The sequence below is a fragment of the Rhopalosiphum padi genome, chromosome 1 (assembly GCF_020882245.1).
Source record: "Rhopalosiphum padi isolate XX-2018 chromosome 1, ASM2088224v1, whole genome shotgun sequence".
Classification (NCBI taxonomy): domain Eukaryota; kingdom Metazoa; phylum Arthropoda; class Insecta; order Hemiptera; family Aphididae; genus Rhopalosiphum; species Rhopalosiphum padi.
In genome coordinates this window covers 81,621,510-81,643,342 of record NC_083597.1, presented here as the reverse complement: position 1 = coordinate 81,643,342, position 21,833 = coordinate 81,621,510, and the positions used below count along the sequence as shown (strand labels likewise).

Genomic DNA, 21,833 nt, shown 5'->3' with positions numbered 1-21,833 from the left:
ATGATAAATATTTTTTTTCTATATGTTTAATTTTATTAAACTTATTTGATATTTTATGTTTTATAAAAAAAAATGAGTTAGACATCTAAATAAAATAAATATTTCATAAGCTAAAAATACCCAATTCATTTTTTAATTTAATTAATTTTACACAAATACAGGATTTAATTGACATATTAAATTTTGATTTTTTTATTATTGTCAAATAACCTAAGTTGGATTTGAAATGTGGACCACTAAAACTAAATACATTTAGGTCTATCTATTTAATTTATCAAAAATAATGTGACATTGCTTTCAACCACTACAAATTTTACAATCATAATTTTATCAACAATTTACGGTTATTATCACAGATAGTTCTGTATAATATTTAATATATTGATTCATATAAGTATTATATTACCTAATAAATAATTTATAAATCATGTAATTGAGTAAATAAGAAGTTGAAAGCCTACTCTTGAACCAAAAGATTATAGTAGAACTGATAAATAATCAAAATATTAGATATCAGTAATCACTGAGTATGACACCTAATTTTTAGAATATTCTATTTTAAACCACTCCAATATAGGTACTATATTAACATTATACATTTTAGTGCCAAACAATCATACCAAATTAGACACACATAACATCATAAAAAATACAATAATTTATGTATTTTATAAATAATATAAATTAAACAATATACAAAAAGATTTTAGATACTTACTTATAGTGCTTGGACATCTAAACATCATACTATTTTATTCATTCTATATAAATACTATAACACCAAGATGCTCATCTTTAATTATATTATAATTTATTTTGTTATATATATATATATATATATATATTTATATATAAAGAATAATATAATATTTGTAAATAAATAAATTTAAAAAAAAGCAAACAAAATGTATTTAATATGAAATGGTTTCTTTGCACATATATAATATATATATATTTATGAAAAAGTAAATAATGAATAAACAAAACATTAAAGGTAGGTGAGTACTAATTTTCTCTTTCATACATCAAATTTAGTCTTCTCCACAGTACTTTTATTTTTTCAAAATATATACACTAATTAGAAATATTGTGGTTTTCATTTATCATTAAACTTTAAATAATCAATAAAATTCAAAAAATACATTTAAGTCAATAGTTTAACTTATATAATGTCATTGTTGTGAAACAAATAGATTTGATTTCATAAAAGAGAAAATAACCACTTCACATGTACCTCAAAAAATAATTAAATCTTCTCAACCAATAATATGGTTATAATATAAAACAATATGAAAGATGCAATACTAAAATGAGCGACAAATGTCATGACAATCGACATGAGGCCATTTTTTTAACATTACACATAATTGGCTTGTGCCAAGGTCGTTTAGATGGATCATTGACATCATCGATGGGAACTGATGCACTCCCATTCGGTCGATCTGGATTATATATTAAATAATTAATAAAACTCGGTAAATTTATTTAATTTGATTAGTTATATTTAAGATTATTACCTTTAATTAATTGTTCAGTTATATACTCTTCTTCATTTTCAGAAGGCGTTTCGCACGAATGATAGTTGAATAGGTATGGCAATACAGTCATATTATGCATGAAATCACCACGCAAAGGAGGAAAAGGTACTTTTTCGGATGTTCTTGGATGTCTACAAACAAACCACCTAGACAATAAAAAAAAAAACCAAAAAAGAATAAGTATAGAAATATATATTTATTTTAATCTAAATTACATTGAAGCAAAAAAAAAATTTTAATTTTAATTTTATTTAATTCTAAGTTAATATTAGTTATAAGTTATAACTTATAACTTAGAAATTATTTACAATTCTAATATAATAAATAATTATAAATAATATCAAAGATAAAAATAATTATTTAAAATGTATGCATAAAAGCTATACAAATTGTAAGCTTTCAATATTCATATGATAAATATTATAAATGTAAACTTATTGAAATAACCACCCATTACCCAGAAATAATATCAAGATCTTTAAGTATATAATTTATTTTTTAAATATTTACATAAAAATATATAAATTCATTTTTATAAGTTTTATAAATAAAAATATTAACTTTTTTTAAGTAATTTATAATAACTTATTATAAATTAAAACACTTTCTATTGATTAATAAACATTGTAATTTTTTAAGTATAAATATTTCTTATTTTATGGAAAAATTAAAACTTTGAATATTTTATAATAAGATAGTTAAACTTGGTAAATAAATATATATTTACTAATTTCTGACGAATTTGGTTATTTAGTTGGGATGCCAACTATCACGATTTTAAAGAAACATTCACGATTTATATGTTTTCCCCCCATGTCTCGATAAATGTTACGGGATACATTTCTCCCAAGACATTGGGAAAATATTATTTTATCTTTTTATACATTTGTACAAACAATAAAAGGTAATTTCTTTAGATGAGATATTTGAAAAGTTTGTTATTGTCAACCTGCTATAATTATGAGTTTTAAAAAAAATTTAACAATGTACAAACATAGCTAGAGCTTTTAACATACATAAATTAAAATGTTATAATATTATGAGAATTTAATCTAAATATATAACCATCTTATTCCTACGTAGAAAGGGTTTTTCTGTAATGAAAATTAAATAGACAGATTTTCTGCCGATTTGATAAAAAGTGAACTAATGATATTAAAAATACCACATTCTGAAAAAATTCTTGTTCCGACTAATTTAGTAAAAAAAATGATCCTGATTTTTTACACACCGTGTAGAGTTTAGGAAAATATAATTAGAAAAATAAATAATTTTACATTTATAATTAATATTACCTCTTGCTTATTTGTAATTATTTTTTTAATTTTAAACCATTTCATTACTTATTTATATAATTATTATAACATTACCTAATATCTACCTGTTTTTTTATATTACTTTCATTATAAATAGTTGATAAAAATATCTGTGTTATATTATTATATAAATATAGTATCAGTATGCCCAAAATAATTATACTAAAATTAGAATAAAATTTTTTCATATTGGCAAAAACTTCTGATTTTTTTAATTTAATAGTTGGCAACCCTAATAGTTAGTAATTAAAGAAGCATATTGTTTATTTTAGAATAATCAAATCTTTAATTAAAACAGATTATTAACTTACGGATGTGTTTGTATTGTTCTTAAGGTAAATCGTTTCTTTGGATCTTTTTTAAGCATTCCAACTAGCAAAGATCTCAAAGGTTCTGTCACAAAGCTTGGAATTTGTATATTACATTTCCCAATTGCTTCAAATAATCTATATACATTATCACCTTCAAATGGATACTCTCCTGTAACTAAATTATACCTTGAAAAAAAAACAATAATTATTTTTTTATTATTATTATATAATATTTGTATAATTCATTAATGTCCATACAATGTAACACCACTGCTCCAAATATCTATTTTAAAGCCAGAGTACTCATCAGCTCCATTTGCTATTTCAGGTGGTTGAAATGCTGGTGAGCCTTGACTAGATGCACAAATACCTTCTGGATCAAAGGGTGATAATGCCTAAAAATTATAATCAACAATATCTTAATATAGATAAATATTTTATAATTATATTTTCAACATACCTCAGCAGTTCCAAAGTCTGATATCTTAAGTGTTTCATCAAGTGTGAGCAATAAATTCCCTGGTTTAATATCTTTATGAATTATTCCACGGCTGTGCAAATACTCTAGTCCATTTATTAACTGACTAAAGTAGCTAATACCACATAATATTAAACAACATAAATTTATCTTCTTAATAATACTTTTAACTAACTGATTATTCAAATACTTACTTATGAGCTTGCCAGCATGGAAATTTACTCCCTGGAGAGTGTTCTAGCATATCTTGAAGACCACCAACACAATATTCCAAAAGAAGATACATTTTTTCTTTTTCTTCATTTACTATCACATCTACTAACTCTATGACATTTAAATGTCTCAAAGTTTTTAGAAGTTGAATTTCACTAGAAAAAATAACAATTTTGTAAATAACAAATTGTATTATTATATAACTTAAAGTTGAGTATAGTTAAATATTTCATCACATTTTACATAAGTATTCAAAATCTATTAAATAAATATTATCTTATAAAATTTGATAATATTCAATATTAATAACATACTATTATTGTCAGCAATTCAAAAACAAAATTATATTAAAAAATTAACTATGTTTCTAAATAATAAACAATATTTAAGCTTAAGGAACAGCACGTAGTCAGGATTTTTTTAGGGAGTGTTTTAATTTTATACTTAAAAAATAACATGTGAGGGAATTTACACACTCCATTGTAGTTATTAATCTTCATATTAATAATATGAAATATAAAATAGAACTATATGACATATTTTGTAGAAATCTGAACTATACAGAACATATATTGTTGTATAAAAATAGCAGAAGCGGATGTTTTCCATAACACATTCCTAGCTACACCACTATAAAAGAATAACTATTTAGTATTTATTATACAGTACTACCGAAGTATTACCTACCAAGAATTTATAATTACTACAATAATTAAAAATAATTAACATATCAATATCACTGATTACATTATTACGGTTAATATTTGTAAATATTTTAATAACTAATACTAACTTAAATAAATATAAAATAAATAAGATACAACAAAATTTCAAAATGATAGATTAGCATATATAATCACATAAAAAAAAAATTTAGTAAGGTAAAATGTAATACTATGAAGTTCTTAACCTTCAACTAACTATATAATAAATTGATTTATAAATCGCATTGATTCATTTATTACTTAACTAGATATTAAGGACTTTATAAAATGCATGTGCCATCTTAACTTAATAAATATACAATATAGAAAATTTCAGTAGAAACAAAACCTATTTATGTTGTTAGTCTTAATATTAGATAAAGTTGACCCTTTATAAATCATAAGAATATTATCTGTGTTTGTACATTGTAAAAAAAAAAATTGTTAAACGAGTTAAAATAATTTTTAAATTAAAATATTTTACACACTCGGCACTCACTTAAAATAGAAAAAAAGCAGACATACAAACACTACTAATATTCTTAACTTTAAGTTTGATGATAGGGCACTTTCTACTTTATCTATGCACTATCCACTTTTATATTAATGATATATCGATACCTACACAGAATTAATACTGCTGATAGCAAATTTTCTTTTAAACGTTTGTAGGATAATGCGTGCGGGGGTGACATCCTCTTTAAGAAAATAAGTATGTAGATTATCTTTGCCTTAATATGCTTGAATAAGAGAAAAGTGTAGGTATTTTAGAGATTATTAATACTAATTATTACTATGCATAATAAAATTATTTTATTACTTGAGCACATTTTTTTCTCCATTAGGTATTCGTTTGAGTTTTTTCTTCTTTAATATTTTAGCTGCACAGCGAACAAGCGTTTCTGAGTCGAGTACTTCTTTAACTTTACCATAACTACCTTCTCCTAATAAATCGCCCATTACATATTTACCGACTGTTTTACACGGTTTCTTTTGGGCCCGATATACAACTTCATTGGGATCAAACGAATTGAAAATGCCGGTGGACAAACAGTCGTTTGCTGACCAATCAGCCGGTACATTTAACAGGTCTTTGAACACATCTTCGTCATCATCTATAGCACTTGGCATAACATCCTCGTCAAATTCTCTCTGCTCCATCATCATTACATTGTTTTCATTAAATATGCTACATATACCTATTTTTAAATTTAAAATTTGTAATCTTATTGTAATACTTTTCGTCCAAAAAAACTTAAGGATAATCTGATTTTATTATAATTTATATAGTATTATAATTAAGACGGTACGATCACAAATCAACAAACTATTTAAAAACGATTACAATGTTTACAAATAAAAATACCTGCATCACAAAATAATAAATATGAATTATGAACACTTGAGAGTCAGTCTAATAATGGTGAAATTTGTTTTATCACACTGCTTACTACTCTTTAATAGTATTATACTATCGTCGATGCTGATAATGTCCCATTGTATTTCTGTATGGTAAACAGTAATCATATGGTACTCACGGAGGTTGAAAAACTCAAAGACGTTCCAAAGAGAACTACGATTATAGCACAGAACAAAATATGACGTGATATTACTATTTATTACGACGCACAAGATAAATGGCACGATGCCAGAATTTGCCTTCAAGTAGTATTTAGTTCAATCTTAGTCCTTAATTCCTTAGTTTCTTATTCCTTAGATCGTATAAAATACAATTGTATATTATCTAAGTCAAGGGTCACCAATTAATATTTTTAAGGACCACATTAGGAATCTGAAATTTTTCGCGGGCCATCAAAATTCTAAGTACATATTATGTTTAACATAATAGTTATTATTTTAAAATTGGATGTATTGAAAACACAATTTTTTTATTTATTATTTGTTATTGTTCATAAGTATAATGAACATAATTATTAATATTACAAATATTACAAATATTTGAAAAACTAAAATAAAATGTTATTATAAAAACAATAAAAACAGAAATAAATTGTTTAGTAAGAGACGACAAATCTCGTTCTCGACTAATTATTTGAAATTGGGGGTATGATTAGTACACGCTAATACGCTATCATCATAATCATTTTAAGATATTTGTTGGTTATAATATTGTCATAATATAATATGTTATTAAGTTATTTATTCTTTGTTTACGACCGGCCCGACCGGGTAAAATTTATTCGCCTGTCGTCATTTGGTGACCCCTGATCGAAGCCTTCAATAGTGCTATGTGTAATGCAATACGAGCGGATTGCTCATCGTAGGTCGGAACAGCAAGAATATTTTAGTAATCGGTAAAAATATCTAAATTTGTAAACACTCAGTTTTCTAATAAAATTAGTTCAAATATTAAATTATAAAATCAGCACATCAAATTAATTCAACCTTCAACCTATAGATACACTGTATAGTGTATTACTAATAATACAAATAATACAATAATATATTACATTAATTATAATAAATAAAGTCAAACAGGTTTGAGTCTGCTTCTCAGATTCTTGGCTTTTAGCAACTTTCGCAGCGCGAGTTCTGCTAAAACTACGCGCTAGATTAGAATTGCATACTAAGGCATATCTAAATAATAAAAAATGAGTAAAATGTCTACCAAAAACGAGGACTAAAAGACTACTGTTTTTTTACCGAAGAACATTAACGAAATCAAAAAAATCTTGTAAACATAATACTACCATTCCATGTTCCATGCATGATGCATACCTATATTAATAATCATTTTGCCATTTTTCGCGCTACTGTGGTATCAACAAAACAGCAACTGCTGAACTGCTCGCTCGGCAAACGGCATCGACCCGGGCTCCATAGCCACACGTGGTTTATTACTGAATAGTGAATACTGATATTCCACACTGCGCTGCCGGCCAACGCATACATTATATATTATGGGCACATTGCAAGTACGCTCTCGCAACGCGTATATCGTACCAATATGTATTATGTTTAGACTTCTACGGCTTCAATCATTTTTTTCGGGACAAATGTAACCTTATGTACTTCACCAAGGTCTAATCCACATCTGTACCAAATTTTATAAAAATCGGTTCAGCGGTTTAGGCGCGAAAGTGTAACAAGAGTTACTGTCGCATGTATAATATTAGTAGGGATGATATTCATACGACCATACAAAGTTGGGTAATTTCTCTCATTCGAAGACATAACTAATGAAGTTGTTCAACAAAGTTCAGTATTGAAACGTATATTTATAGTAGTATAAAATTAATAAATACACATACATTTTTTTAAATTTATAATTTAAAAAAAAAAAATTATATATATAGAAACCAAGTAGGTACTGGATAAAAATGAATTTATGTTATCTTTTGTAAAAGTTAAGTTTAATTATTTTCTATAGTGTATTAAGATACTAATTATTAAATTTTTTTGGATAAAAATAAAATAAATAGGTTATTGACTTAATAATTAGGTATTATATTATGTATAAACTTGATTTAATTAAGATATAACCTAAATACTAGTATTTATAATCAATGATGTAACATTAAATCTGAAAATATTCAAATGTACCTGTGAATATTTTGTTTTTTGAGTTACAATTTTACAAAGATACATTTTCAGATAACAAACATTAGATTAGATACCTACTTATGATGTTTCACTGAGCCCATTCAAAATTATTTTACTGGACCGTGCTATAGAACTAGTCCAACCCTGTACTTGTGTAGTATGCTACATTGCTACCTACCATAAAATTACAGAACAATGTCATCTACCAACGACAGTGTATTCAATTACTTATTACAATTTATTTAACTAAGACTTCCTTAATGTTTTTCTGATGATCATCATTGTCAAGACATATTATGTTTTTAGTCATCTCAGAATGTAAAAAACAATTTTTGTTTTAATAGCTTTAAGAACAACAAAAATTTTTTATGATCAAATGTTTCGTGATAATTACCTATATCCATCAATTATATATAATTCACTATTGATATGAGTAAATGGTTGTTCCTAATTCTATTTAATTCTGTATTATCACTTAAATATATAAAGTTTAAGTAAGTAGCAGCATACTACACGAGTACGGAATACCCAAAATTATATTATATCAAATTGTTTCAAATCACATTTGGATTAATTAGATTGAGTTACAATGATTACTTTTTTGCCAGTGTAAAACAACACCGTAGTATATTATTTTCATATGAAATAAATGTTTATAAAATTAAATAAGAAATAAATTATGTATAATATTTGACTATAAAACATAAATTAAAAATTAAAAATGACAAAACAAGATTAAAATTAAAATTACTATGTAGGTTATCATAAAGTTAAAATTTTTTTTTTTTGTATAAAACTAAAATCACATAATATACCTTTATTACTATAGTAATTAAAATAAGAAAATATAGTCTTTACTTTATAAAACACATCAACGTAAAGATATAACTATTTTAAATGAAAGTATAATATTAATAATTATCATTTTTATGACGATACATAGTATATAGATTACACATTTCACCAAGAAATATTTTATTATTATTTTTAATTATTTTAATAATAATAAAATACTTAATTAAGTAATAACTATACACAGGTATATAAAATATAAATTATTTATATTTTATATATCTGTGAAGTTATAGCAAGTTTACATGTTAATAGTTTAAACTTTTTATACTCAAGTGAAATTAATTATCTATAGTACTAAATAATAATGTATTAACACTCATAAAAACTGGTTATAGCCAACTAAAAATGAAAATAATTGATTAAAAAAAAAAAGAAAGACTATTTAGATAGTGTGTATTCAAATTAAATATTAGATTGTTTGTATTAGTTTCTTTATCAAATACTCAATGTTATACAATAATAAAAAATTGAAATTTCACAATAATTCAACAATGGTATACATAAAAATATATTTGATCTGTTCTATAAAACGAACAGCAAATTTTTGTAACATTAATTTGGTAAAAAAATTCCTATCAGTCTAATTGAGTTATACATTTTTAACTTCCACAATGATTTTCATTTAAGTAATAGCATTTAATATAAATAATAATAATAATCAATAAATAATATATTTACAAATTTAATTTAGATTTGATTTGAGTTTGTTATAGCCATTAAAGTCTGAAAAACAAAAACAATTATAATATTTAATAATAAATATCTTAATTATTAATTATGATAGTGAAGTGACATTACAAAATTAGTGCTTAGTTGCTTATGTTAGATGAATGCAAGTATATTACTTATTAGTATATGGGGTTAAAATATTTTGGTGATCAATGACAATACTGCTGATCCATAAGTACGCTCAGGACGCACTTGAATAGTTTGTTTTTCATTAAACAGCTATAAAAAAACATAGTATAAAATTGTATGTATCATTTATAAAACTATATAATCATTGAACCAGTCTTAAAACTTTCACTTATAAATCTGAGATCTTGAACTCTTGATTTAAATGATTAGAATAAAATAATGAATTAAATAGTTTATGAACTTTAAAAATTATGAATTAAACACATGAAACAATGTAATTTATTATTAAATGTAAATGTGTTTCCATAATATAAATATTATTGAAGTTGTCACTAAGATCAATTTTACTCGCATAGCTTAATATTTATTATTTATATTAAAGTTAAAAATAAAGAAGTATGAATAGCACTTTTTAAGATTTTGAGTATAGGAAAAATGTAATAAAGAATTTCACTTAAATGGTTATTATTATTATTTTTAACACCAATATTATTAAAATACATAATATAATTGATATTTTTTGTTCTTTTTAAATAAATCTTAAAATATTAATGAATAAAGCATTTATTAAATCCCAAAAAAATAAAAATAAACAAATACAGAACCCTAACATTAAATTTAGCATTCAAGCATGAATTCAAGCATGCCAAATGTATATGACAACAGGATAAATCAAAATATGCAACTTACACAAAATTTAAATAAAATAAATTATTTCAAAATGTAATACTATACAACCAACTAATTTATCCGTATTAAAAAAAACGTGTTAAATTGATGATGACATTTTATTTTGTTATATGTCTAAAAATAATTACTTACTTTTATATTACAACACAATTACTAAATGATAAAATTTAAATGAATCTATTTTCACTTTATGTTATGAATGTTATGAATTATGATATTATTTTATTGCAAAAATATATTTGAAAAATGTTACTATTATTATAGACATATAACATTTAAATAAATAAATAGTCCAAGATTAATGTATTTATAGTCAATTGTATAACTATTATTAAAATGAAATTAATTTTCAAGCTAATAGATAAATTAATGCTTATTATAAGTAAAAATAATTAATTAGTTCAACAATATAAGCTATATACCCAAAGCATACAAAACTAATTATAATTAGGGCTCAGATTTCTATACACTTGTATCTGTTTTTTTGAATTGCTGACATGATTAATTTCATTATAAATTTGTTTTAAATACATACTAATTTAATAACAAATTTTTGAGTTACTATGAATTTTGAAGTTATAGGTCAGTTTTTACCATTTTTTTATTTTTTATTTTTTTAGGTTTCTCATTTCTATTTACTAGGTAAATGACTACCACAACAATTTGCCTTATACTTAACCCCTTACTATAAGATGGAAGCTGCAAAATTTTATTGTGAAGTCTTAACAATTATTATTATTTAATAATATTACAAATTTGTTAATACAAATAAAGAAGAAAATAATAATATAAATGATATACAGAAGACATAACATTTTATAAATAAAATCCAATCCACTTGGTTGATAAAAAATGGTTTTCAATTTACAAGAATTTGTCAACTATCACCTATTTTGGGTTGACACTCTTTTGACATTAGAGGTGCCAAAGTTATAACGGATTATCCACCAATTCAACTAAACTAATGTTTTTAAATTTCTTTTTTAGATTAAATGATAGAACTATTGACAATTGAATACAAATCAAATATTATTTATTTATATTGCACTATCAAAAACACAAAATAAAAATTTGTTTAAATGCATCTTTATATTTTTTATATTATAATTACATTTTATAGATTATTCAAATCTGAGCCCTACATTGTGATTCTGTTTTTTAGTAAGTACTTAATAGGTAGTTTATTAACTTCTTACCTCAAGAATTGTAGCAACACTCCATGCTTGAGTTGGGCATGATCCAGCACAAAAAGCTCCATCTTTATTCGTTAATTCAGGTAAGCCTCTCCAAACTGATGTTTTTATATGTTCAAAATGTTTAGATAATATACCTTGAATTTCAGATATAGCTTCTCGTTTATTTGTAGAAAATATTAACTTTGCTTTTAAAAAGAAACCAACAGGCCACAACCACTCCTAAAAATAAGTATGATTTACAATATTAATTGTATTTCTTAAATATAAATAAATTCAATAAATTCAATGATCTTACTGGTCCTTGGTGATAATTGAAACCATTGGCTACATTTAAATCAGTAGTATTGTTATCATTATCGTAAAAGCCATTGTACGCCCAATCAGATGGATCTAAAGTTTTCATACCAAGTGGCCCTAGGAGCACATCTGTTACTACTTTTAAAGCTTTTCTTGCATGATCTGGGTTAAACAACTCTGGTGCCTAATATACAATCAAAATATTTAATACATTGAATTACAACAAATAGTACTTCAACTTACCACTGCCATTGCTACAACATAATTGCATCGTAGTTGGTAGTCTCCCCATTTATTTGTTGCGCCAACTGTATCCTTATAAATACATCTTCGGTTAATAAGTTCTGGATGAGGTTCAAATTGCTTTTGATTATATTTCTCCTCAGGTATCCAGAAGTATGTTTCAAAATTTTTTTGAATTTTTTCGTTCCATTCTTTATATGTCCATGTAGTTACTGATCCTAAAATTAAACAAAAACATATTATCAAGTGCACATTTCATTCAATTTATATTTTTTTGTAATATACCATCCTTATTTGTACGGGTAACTCCTGAATACTTAAACTGCTGAGCTTTTTTCAATGTAGCTAACCATGCTACCGTTGACTTTGACAATGCAATCAACTCTATAGCTGATCCATCACGAGGAGTTGCAGGTCGTCCTCGGTTACCAGCTTTATCTGAAGAGCCCATTTTATCCATCCAAGTACCACAATTCCACTCATTACCACCAAACACAAAGCCAGTTAGAGGTTGTACTCCAATTTGATTATCAAAGCCTGTACTTTTCATGTGGGCATCAATAGAAGTTCCAGCATTACGTTCACGAAAACATAACCCTTGGAAATGTTTTAACATAACTTCTTGAATTACTTCATGTAACGGTTGTTCCTAAAAATACAATTAAAATATAAATATGTATACGATACATATAGTCTGTCCAGCGAGAGAACGCGCTGATTCTACGCAACCCCCCCCCCCATATCGCCATGCTATCAAAACTGGTTTACTTATGACTGGGTATCATTGGGGAATGAGCAGAAAATACTGATTTTAGTCAGTTGCAGCGTGTTCTCTCGCTGGACAGAGTATAGCATGTAAAACTTATTTAAATCCAAAACTTACAAATGATGTGGGTTCAGAATCATCATTTGGAAAAATTCTGTTTACTGGATCATCCAAAATACTTATACCTCCAGGTACCATTATAACATACTGCTGAATTACATACAACCACCACCAAACAGCATCACGACAATTATAACGTGGGTTATTACCTCCATCTAATAGATTTGGAATAAGGCCATGTCTTAAACAACTGCCAAATCCTAAGATAATGTACCTAAAAATAAACATGCATTTTTAATTAAAATATTTAATAATACAAAATCAATAATGTTATACTTGGCTTCTTCATAACGGCCAGTAATCAGCAACAATCCTTTCAACGAAATGAAAGTATCTCTGCCCCAATTTCTCATGTAACCACTAGAAAAATGTGGTAATCCAGCTGCAAGTGTTATACACTCTGGACGATATAATCCATCAGGTGCTATTTGTATTTTGAGTAAAGGTGCTAAAAGGTTTGGCGAAAGACTTGGAAGAGGACTAGATTTAACAACTCCAGCAAATTGAATTGAAGCAAGAGCTAAATATTTACAAAATGTAGAACCATTTTTTATATCTCCAGGCATCATTGACCATGTTCGGTCCAACACAGCATAGTATACTTTTCTCAAAGAAAATTCAAAATAACAGGGCACTAAATATGATGGCAAGTTCCTAATAGGCTGTAAATATCTTTCTAAAAAGTCTCCAAATTGATACAATGGGCAGTTTTCAAATTCTTTACGTTTTAAACGTCCACATATGTAATCTAGAATCCAAAATCCATTTCGGAGATTTTCACATAGTGGATGACCTAAATCATTATTTGAAGCCACCAAGTCTAAAACTGACATAAACCCTTGGATTCCACAATACACCAATTTACCAAATCCTGGTACATCATAAACATTTCCTTCATCTTCTTCAGGACATCTGAACAAAATATAATTCATGTCGGATAGAGATAAACGACTCACTGCTTGTACCAAATCAATATCAGATAATAACTGTTCAACAGCTATTTTTGTTTTCTCCACTGGGGCAATAGCAACTGCTACGACACAACCAGGTTTAAATTTTTCAGTAAAATTTAATCTAACAGAAACTTTATCAACTGAAGGTATTATTTCTAACATCAAACATTCTTGAGGAATAACATTTTGTCTTAAGCTCAATACATAATCATCTAGACCATTGATCTTATTATCATCTTTTTCAAATTCTTTAGTATTGTCCAATATCCTAAAAAAAATACATAAGAAAAATTGTTTAATCATATTTAAATAAAAAAAATATATTCTTACATATGTTGCAATGAAGTTTCAATTAGTATATTATCAACTTTTCCAGTTACAGTAATCCCTTTTCCCAAACCGTTTTGGTTAGATGGGTTTGAAAAAGAAGTATATGACATAAGTACAACACTCTCATGTGTTTTGCTATTATGACGTGTCACACAGACAATATCATTATCAATTTGATCTACATAAACTTGATCAAAACCACCTTTTCCCAGATCATAGTGAAGTGCATTTAATGCTTTTTTCCCTGCTACTATCCCTGTAGTAATATTAATTTCATTAGCTGACCATTGCATATATTGTCTTTCTTCTTCAACAACATGTATCTAGAAATAATTAAAATATATTGTAATTTAATATAATATATATGTTTTTGGCTGAATACATTTTTATATTCTAACCATTATATTTACTATGGCAACAGTAACAAGGATGAAATTAATATTTGAAAATATAATTTAACATTAAAATATTTAAAATACCTAAACATAGAAACTAATAAATAATATAATTATGTTACCATTCCAATCTTATTGATAAATTATAATCATAATTTTAATAACATTTATAAGACTTGATATTTTTTTTTGGATAAGTATAGCAAAAAGTAATTTATTTAAAATTTTTTTTCAATTTTTGCAAAAACATACATGATGTGGAACTAGTTGATCATAACCCATATTGCTTCCACTAGCACAGCATGCCATAGATACTAAAGCTGCACTAGGCAACAAATTATAAACTGAATGTTTTTGGATCGGAGATGGATTATCATGAGTTTGATCCATGAAAAGAGCATGAGCAACAGTAGGACATACTGGTTGTTCTAGTGGTTTAAAAAATCCACCAACCGGTTCACCACCATAGCGGTGAACTAAGCGCCCAAGTTCATGTGAATCCCATGCAGACATTGCTTCTAAACATTACATTATTAAAAGTATAATTAATATAGAAAAGGATGTAAACAATTTTTTTATTCTAATTTTGTTTTAAAAAATGCATATAATCTTACCACGAATAAGTGATGTAATTCCAAGTCTATTAACAAATATATTGTCAGTAGAATCTGAATTTGTAAACAACTCTGCTACAACATATAAATCTGGTTTAACTTTTCGAGCGGCATCAAGCAAATACTAATAAAACAAATTATCATAAATTGTAATATTTATTTTTATTTTCTTTATATTATATGCATAGTATATTTAAATAGATTAATATGCTCAATTTACTTCAGCAACATGCAATGGAGTTGAGTGGCAATTATCTAATCTGACACCATCAAATATTTTAGCTGTTTGTTCCACATAACACTGCATATGATTCCATAAAAATGGACAATCTTTAGGTTCACTTCCATATCTAAAAGCAACAATTAATATTATGGATGAGAAAAATAATATGATTAGATAAAAATATTGCAGCATTTTTTACACTAAAAATAATCAAATACTTTTTTATGTCATAATAATATTATAATTTCAAATTAATAATTAAATTATAATATGTATAACATGTTTAAAGACTGCAATAAAACTGGGAATATATAAAACTTTAAATTTGTTTTGATTATATTCAATAACAAAATATTTTTTAAAAAGTTTATTAGGCTAATAGATAACATCGAAACAAAATTGTTTACCTATTTGCCAACTAAGATTAAATATACAAAAACATACCTTAATTTAACACTATCTCCCCAGGCAATTAATTCTCTACGGAAATAAATATTAGAGTCTGGTCCAGCAAAATTTTTAAGTGGGTCACCACCCATAACCCATCCATTGTGTGCCATTACAAATTGTCCATTTAAAGAATGCAATACATCTTCAGCAGTTTCACCTTCATAGTCTGTAAAATACCTGTAAATAAAATATATTTTGTACTTTACACATCATGTACTTACATGAGAACAAAAATTTTTTACCTTGGTACTAGAGGATTAGTAACAGAAACTTTGGTTAATCTAGGACCATCTGGTTGAACTCTAAAATATCTTATACCAGCAATACTATTATCAACAGCAGCTATTAAATGTTCTTGAACTTCATTAAAGACTATATTGTTTAAAGTTTCCAATTTTAATTTTAATTCTAAACTGCAACGACGTAGCCTAGTATCTTCATCAAAACAGTTGCTTCTAAAATAATTTTATTGAACAATATTGTTAAGGATAATAAATAAAATACATTTTATATAATTATTCATGTAATATTCAGTATACCTATATATATTGTATAGTTTCAATGCTTTATTCATATCAATTGTAGCGGTTAATCGGCCAAATTCTGGATCCGGTATTAATGTTAATTCTTCATCAGATTCTGGATTTTTAGCTACTGGAGGGAGACCAGCACGTACTTTTTCTTGAAACTCTGCTACAATTTTGTCAATATTTAATTGAAACAGCTCATGGATTTTTACTTTTGGTAATACATTTGTTAATAACGCATGCCGTATGGACTGTAAAATTATATAGAGTTAAGAATTAAAGGTATAATTTTTAATTTATCAATGATTTAGTGATCTTTAAAAATTAAAAAAAAAAACAATTAAAAAATTTATTTAACTGTTTTAACTATTTAAACAAAAAATTTATCAAAATTATAGAATATTACTGAATATTATAGTTAACATTAACCCGTTGTTAGTCTTTTTTTATATCTTTAATAAAATCTTAAATTTTATATTTCAATCATTGATACTCAGTATACCTTTTAAAAATGTTATTAAAAATAATATAATAATAATATCCTAAGTACATTTACTTCCTTATATATTGATTAAACTAAGATAAGAGTGAGATATCATAAAAACTAGTACATTACTTTTTTTTAAATTAGGAACCCATTTTATATATAACTGTAAAAGGAAATAACTTTCAATTTAATTTTTTTTTTTATAAATAAAATTATAAGTTTTTAAACTTGTATGAAAATTGATTTGTTTTAATAAAATTATTAAAAATGTATGAAACATTTTTTTATAATTATATTCTTGAAAATTATAACGCGGTCGAAAAGACCGTTGTGCGACTAACGACGTAATGTAAACTAGCGCGACTAACGCTGGGTTAACAAATATGACTTAAATTTATAAATATAAGTAAAAATAAAAAACCAAAATATTATTATCAATAGTTAAGTTTAAAAAACTTACTGCGAGATGATCTTCACTATTAACAATTGAAGGAACTCCAAAAAATTCCCATATACCTTTAGAAACTTCGACAGTAAAGTGATAAAGAGTGTAATCTAACAAATAAGCTGGTTTTAAATATGGACAATTAACCAAGTTATAAGCAGATTCAGGATGTTTCAATAGCCATGGACTATCATTGGCTGTATGATTCAGCACTATGTCACAAATACTTAATACCTAAAAAACATTAAAATTAAAATTAATATATGTTCAATTTAATAATTTAATGAATTTAAATTATTACATTCCATTCTGTTTTCATTTCATCAGTCAAAGACTTAACATCATTAAACGTAACTTGATTATTAGTATCATTGAAAGATGGATTTAACTCCAATTGATTTCTCAAACTATAAGATGACTTTGAACCTCCAAGTTCCTAAAACCAACAATTTTAATGACATTTAAAAATATTACAATAAACAAGATTAAAGATTTATATAAATTAATTTTAATGTTTAATGTTTTTGACTACTGATTGTATACACACAAAAAAACATCCACATCATTGAAAAACACAATCATTGCTCTGCTTAGAATCTAATATTAACTTCAACAAAAATATTATTATTAATATAGTAAGATAAAAAATATAAAATTTAGAAATTTAACATTTATAATATAGAACTTTTTAATAAGTGGAAGCCTACTGAAACAGGTTTGAGGAACATGGTTTTATTGGTTCTTGGATACAGAATAAAGCCTGTATAAAACTTATAAAACTATTTAATAAAACAGGTTAGGTTTACTTGAAACAATGAGTATCTTTAAATTTAACTTGAATTATTTACAAAAAAATTAGCATTATATGATGGAAAATATATACAAAATTGTTTAAATCATACTTGAATAGGTGTAAAATGCACCATGTTGTATCCAGACTCTTTTGCAACTTGTAACTTAGATTTCCACGAAGAAAATGGTCCTAAACATTTTGTTAAAACAGATACAGTTTGTAGTGATTCTAATGGTATATCTTTGTTTCCAGCAACCAAATTTGGGTCAACATTAATGTAACCACATCCTTTCCTTAAAAATAGGTAAAAAAAAGTTAATAAATAAATGAATGTTAATCTCACAACTTCTACAGTAAAAATTAATACACATTTACTTTTGTCCATTGTGTTCATAGTAATAATGAAAAGAACCAGCATTGTTCATTTGGATAAGACAAGATAATGAAGAATCATCAATAGTAATATCATCACTCGACCACTCTCTAATCCAATCAAGGCGACGATAAGTTTTTCTATCAAACGCTAATCCTTCCGCTGGTATGTTAGTATAAATAGTAATGTCACGTCCAAAAAGTGATGGACCCAGCCGAAATTCTAAATACCAACCTACAATATAAAATAATAACATAAAAAAAGATTCAAAATATTATTCTAAAAATACAAATCTAATACCTTTTTTCAGTTTATATAATGTTTCATCTTGAAAATGACCATCTTCCAATGTGACAATACGCATTTTATGGTTACTAGGTGGCTTAACATCCATCACTTTATTCCTGGAAAATATTTTAGTAAATAGTATTATGGTCAAGTTATAAATAAAAGGAATGATTAACATCACAAAAATAGCAATAATTATAAAAAGGGCTATAAACAAAAGTAGAATAAACATGGTTTTGCCATTGGAAATGATAAATTATATAAACTATTTTTAATATCTAAATACACTAATTTTAAATATAATCTTTAATCTTATCTAATTGACCTTTACATATTATAACTAATGAATATTTGCTGAGCATAGCATTGTTCATACAATTAAAATACAAGTCATTAGTATTCTAATTTCTAATATCAAATAATATAAATTAAAAACTTGAATGAAAATGGATTATTTCATACAAATAAATATTTAATTATGTTATTAAATAAAATAATATAAATTAAAAAATTAAAAAATTGAAAGGAAATTAATTATTTCATACATAATATAAAAGCATACCAAATAAAATATTTGAAGTTTATTAATACACAAGAAAAAATGGGTAAATAGTTAAAAGTTAGCAAGTATTATTCGAATAAAAAACAGCAGTAGTAGTAACAGCGAGTAAAATACAGCAACTGAACAATATTGAAATGCTTAACGCACACATGTGCACCACTTGAAATTAAGTCAGTTGTTCAGTCAGATCCGTCAGTATAATCATTGATTATAAATACTAATTAACCAGTGGTATTATATAACTATTGTTAAAGGTTTTCCACCAATAATAATTAATTATATTAATAATACTATTATCTATACCGATACATCATAAAATTTGCATGATTGTATTTGCTTGATACCAGTATATTATAATATATACCTATTTCAGTTTTGACGACAAATAAATAAGGTCATAAGGTCAACTATCATAACTGGGTAAAGATAAAAATACCAAAGAAATACACAATTTATAAGTACATAATGATTTGTTAAAACACCTACTTCTAAACTACTCAAAATAAAAACACGTCAAAAAAACAAACCTATTAGTTATTACATTTTATTCGTAGGACGTAGGTAAATAGTATAAGCATTTTTTTTTAAAGACAGGTTTTCAGATAAACAATAAATTAAAAACTAATTGTAATTAATATATCAGTTAAAGAATAATCGAACACAGTGAAATAAAACATAAAAACGATTTAAATCTTAAGTGCGTCAATGTATATTTTATTATTATTATTATTATTATTCAGGAAAACACGAATTATTAATCATCATTATCATTCATCATAAACTTTATGATTTTTAGTGCTGCACTGAGTACTGACTGCACTTGATAACCTTTAAACGAAAACAACACGTACAATATTGTTTGACCTAGAAATACTATTTATAAACCTCATAATGTGCGCTGCTGATGATAACGGCGAATAACGACTGTTCTGTAGCCTGTACGTGTCGCCCGTACTAAAGCAGTAAAGTTAGTAAAGTACCAAAGTCCGTCTAGCAATCAGGTTTCATGTAACTGCGTGTGAAAATAAATGGGAAATAATCAGCGGTTAAATAGTCACATTTTGCCGAAAACGACGAAAATAAACTTAATCAAGCGCGCAACAGTGCATTCGGTGCAACACACTACACGTTTAATTAAATTAATAGGTCTTTTAAAATATGCTAGTAAATGTGATCGATTTGAGACGATACTCGATGAATGGGCAAGGTTGGATAATAAGTTTTACTATATAGATTTTTGGAGTCATGATGAGGTACCGTAAATGGCCAGTTTTCATCTGAATTCTGAATTAAGGTCTTGGACTGGATCCGACGAAAAAGATTATAGGAAAAATATCAAAATGTATGCCATAAATTGAAATCAATTAATCGATCTTAGAAAATAATGTTGAATTTAAAATTTGAATCCGACGATTTTGAAGCAAACATAAATACTTCTTATAAACTACAATTTAACAAAAATAGTAGGTGATTAAATGGTTTTTAATTTAAATATACTATACCACTGTTATACAAGATGGTTTTTTAAACGATTTAACGATCGCAAATCAAATTCCTAAATAGGAATACACTTGATTATTGATCGTATATCCAATTTATTATAGAATAATAAATAATAATTACTACTACACTAAGTATCTATACGAAATAAATATGTAAGAAATATAAGCATCAAAAGAAACTCACTGGATTTTGGTGGATTGGCCTCCCATGATTAGTTGTGATTTTCTGTTTGGTTTTTAAACGAAAAAAATCTCCAACGATCCGAAGGATTTGAGAAAATCCATATATTTGACGAGCAGATCCGATATCGTGTGGAATGTGGATAATATTGGGTCGTAGATAATGAAAGAAAATTTTAAATGAAACAAAATTAAATCGAAGAAGATTATGAATAATACGTGGGAATAATAATATTATGTTGTTATATTGAAGAGACGAAAGTCGAGACGATACTGTCGAACACGACGTGACCGTGTGAACCACTTCTATAATAACGAGTAAATGATTTACGTTTACGGTTTATGTCGCCGTTGTAGCAGGTAGGAAGGTACCTTTGCGAAACGCAGTAAGTCATCGGACAAAGGGAGCGAACCGAACGAGATCGACTAAGCTGCGCAGTGGATGATCGATAATAATATTATTAATTACAAAATAACAATAGTAATTTACAAGAATATGTATTATATTTTTAATAATAAAATAGATAATATTATTAACATTACAATATCATCGTGAATTTCA

General features: G+C 25.8%; 2 protein-coding genes across 7 annotated transcripts; both read right to left on the bottom strand.

Moving 5' to 3' along the window:
- Positions 1 to 220: 220 nt before the first annotated feature.
- LOC132917359 (serine/threonine-protein kinase STK11-like) lies at positions 221 to 7,382 on the bottom strand. 2 transcript variants are annotated; one of them, XM_060978070.1, is made up of 8 exons: positions 7,300 to 7,382; positions 5,381 to 5,759; positions 3,838 to 4,011; positions 3,626 to 3,758; positions 3,424 to 3,560; positions 3,166 to 3,351; positions 1,518 to 1,684; positions 221 to 1,442 (listed from the first exon to the last, which is right to left on the bottom strand). In XM_060978070.1, the coding sequence occupies exons 1-8, from the start codon at positions 7,313 to 7,315 to the stop codon at positions 1,324 to 1,326; spliced, it is 1,311 nt and encodes a 436-aa protein (XP_060834053.1). In that variant the 5' UTR covers positions 7,316 to 7,382; the 3' UTR covers positions 221 to 1,323. The 2 variants fall into 2 exon arrangements, with proteins under 2 accessions (XP_060834053.1, XP_060834054.1); XM_060978071.1 differs by lacking the exon at positions 7,300 to 7,382 and adding an exon at positions 5,927 to 6,043.
- Positions 7,383 to 9,358: 1,976 nt separating this feature from the next.
- LOC132920555 (glycogen debranching enzyme) lies at positions 9,359 to 21,719 on the bottom strand. Of its 5 annotated transcripts, none has more exons than XR_009660737.1 (21): positions 21,276 to 21,719; positions 19,040 to 19,143; positions 18,742 to 18,973; positions 18,476 to 18,659; positions 17,875 to 18,009; positions 17,589 to 17,807; positions 16,654 to 16,892; positions 16,357 to 16,569; positions 16,109 to 16,291; positions 15,662 to 15,791; positions 15,442 to 15,565; positions 15,080 to 15,345; positions 14,433 to 14,755; positions 13,426 to 14,370; positions 13,147 to 13,363; positions 12,549 to 12,912; positions 12,264 to 12,481; positions 12,019 to 12,204; positions 11,724 to 11,942; positions 9,778 to 9,927; positions 9,359 to 9,702 (listed from the first exon to the last, which is right to left on the bottom strand). XR_009660737.1 is itself a non-coding variant. In XM_060983037.1 (21 exons), exons 1-20 carry the CDS (start codon positions 21,299 to 21,301, stop codon positions 9,841 to 9,843), a joined length of 4,614 nt encoding a protein of 1,537 aa, XP_060839020.1. In that variant the 5' UTR covers positions 21,302 to 21,719; the 3' UTR covers positions 9,359 to 9,702; positions 9,825 to 9,840. The 5 variants fall into 5 exon arrangements, 4 of the variants coding, with proteins under 4 accessions (XP_060839020.1, XP_060839041.1, XP_060839033.1 ...); XM_060983037.1 differs by having other exon boundaries at positions 9,825 to 9,927; XM_060983058.1 differs by lacking the exon at positions 21,276 to 21,719 and adding an exon at positions 20,117 to 20,137 and having other exon boundaries at positions 9,825 to 9,927.
- Between the last annotated feature and the right edge of the window lie 114 nt (positions 21,720 to 21,833).

Coding starts and splice junctions, on each gene's coding strand:
- LOC132917359 (XM_060978070.1), bottom strand. Junction 3,352..3,423: donor TGGAGCAGTGGTGTTACATT/GTATGGACATTA, acceptor TTTTTTTTCAAG/GTATAATTTAGTTACAGGAG. Junction 1,443..1,517: donor AACTGAACAATTAATTAAAG/GTAATAATCTTA, acceptor TATATAATCCAG/ATCGACCGAATGGGAGTGCA.
- LOC132920555 (XM_060983037.1), bottom strand. CDS start 21,301: ATGGGAGGCCAATCCACCAAAATCCA. Junction 13,364..13,425: donor GGCCGTTATGAAGAAGCCAA/GTATAACATTAT, acceptor GTTTATTTTTAG/GTACATTATCTTAGGATTTG. Junction 11,943..12,018: donor TCAATTATCACCAAGGACCA/GTAAGATCATTG, acceptor ACTTATTTTTAG/GAGTGGTTGTGGCCTGTTGG.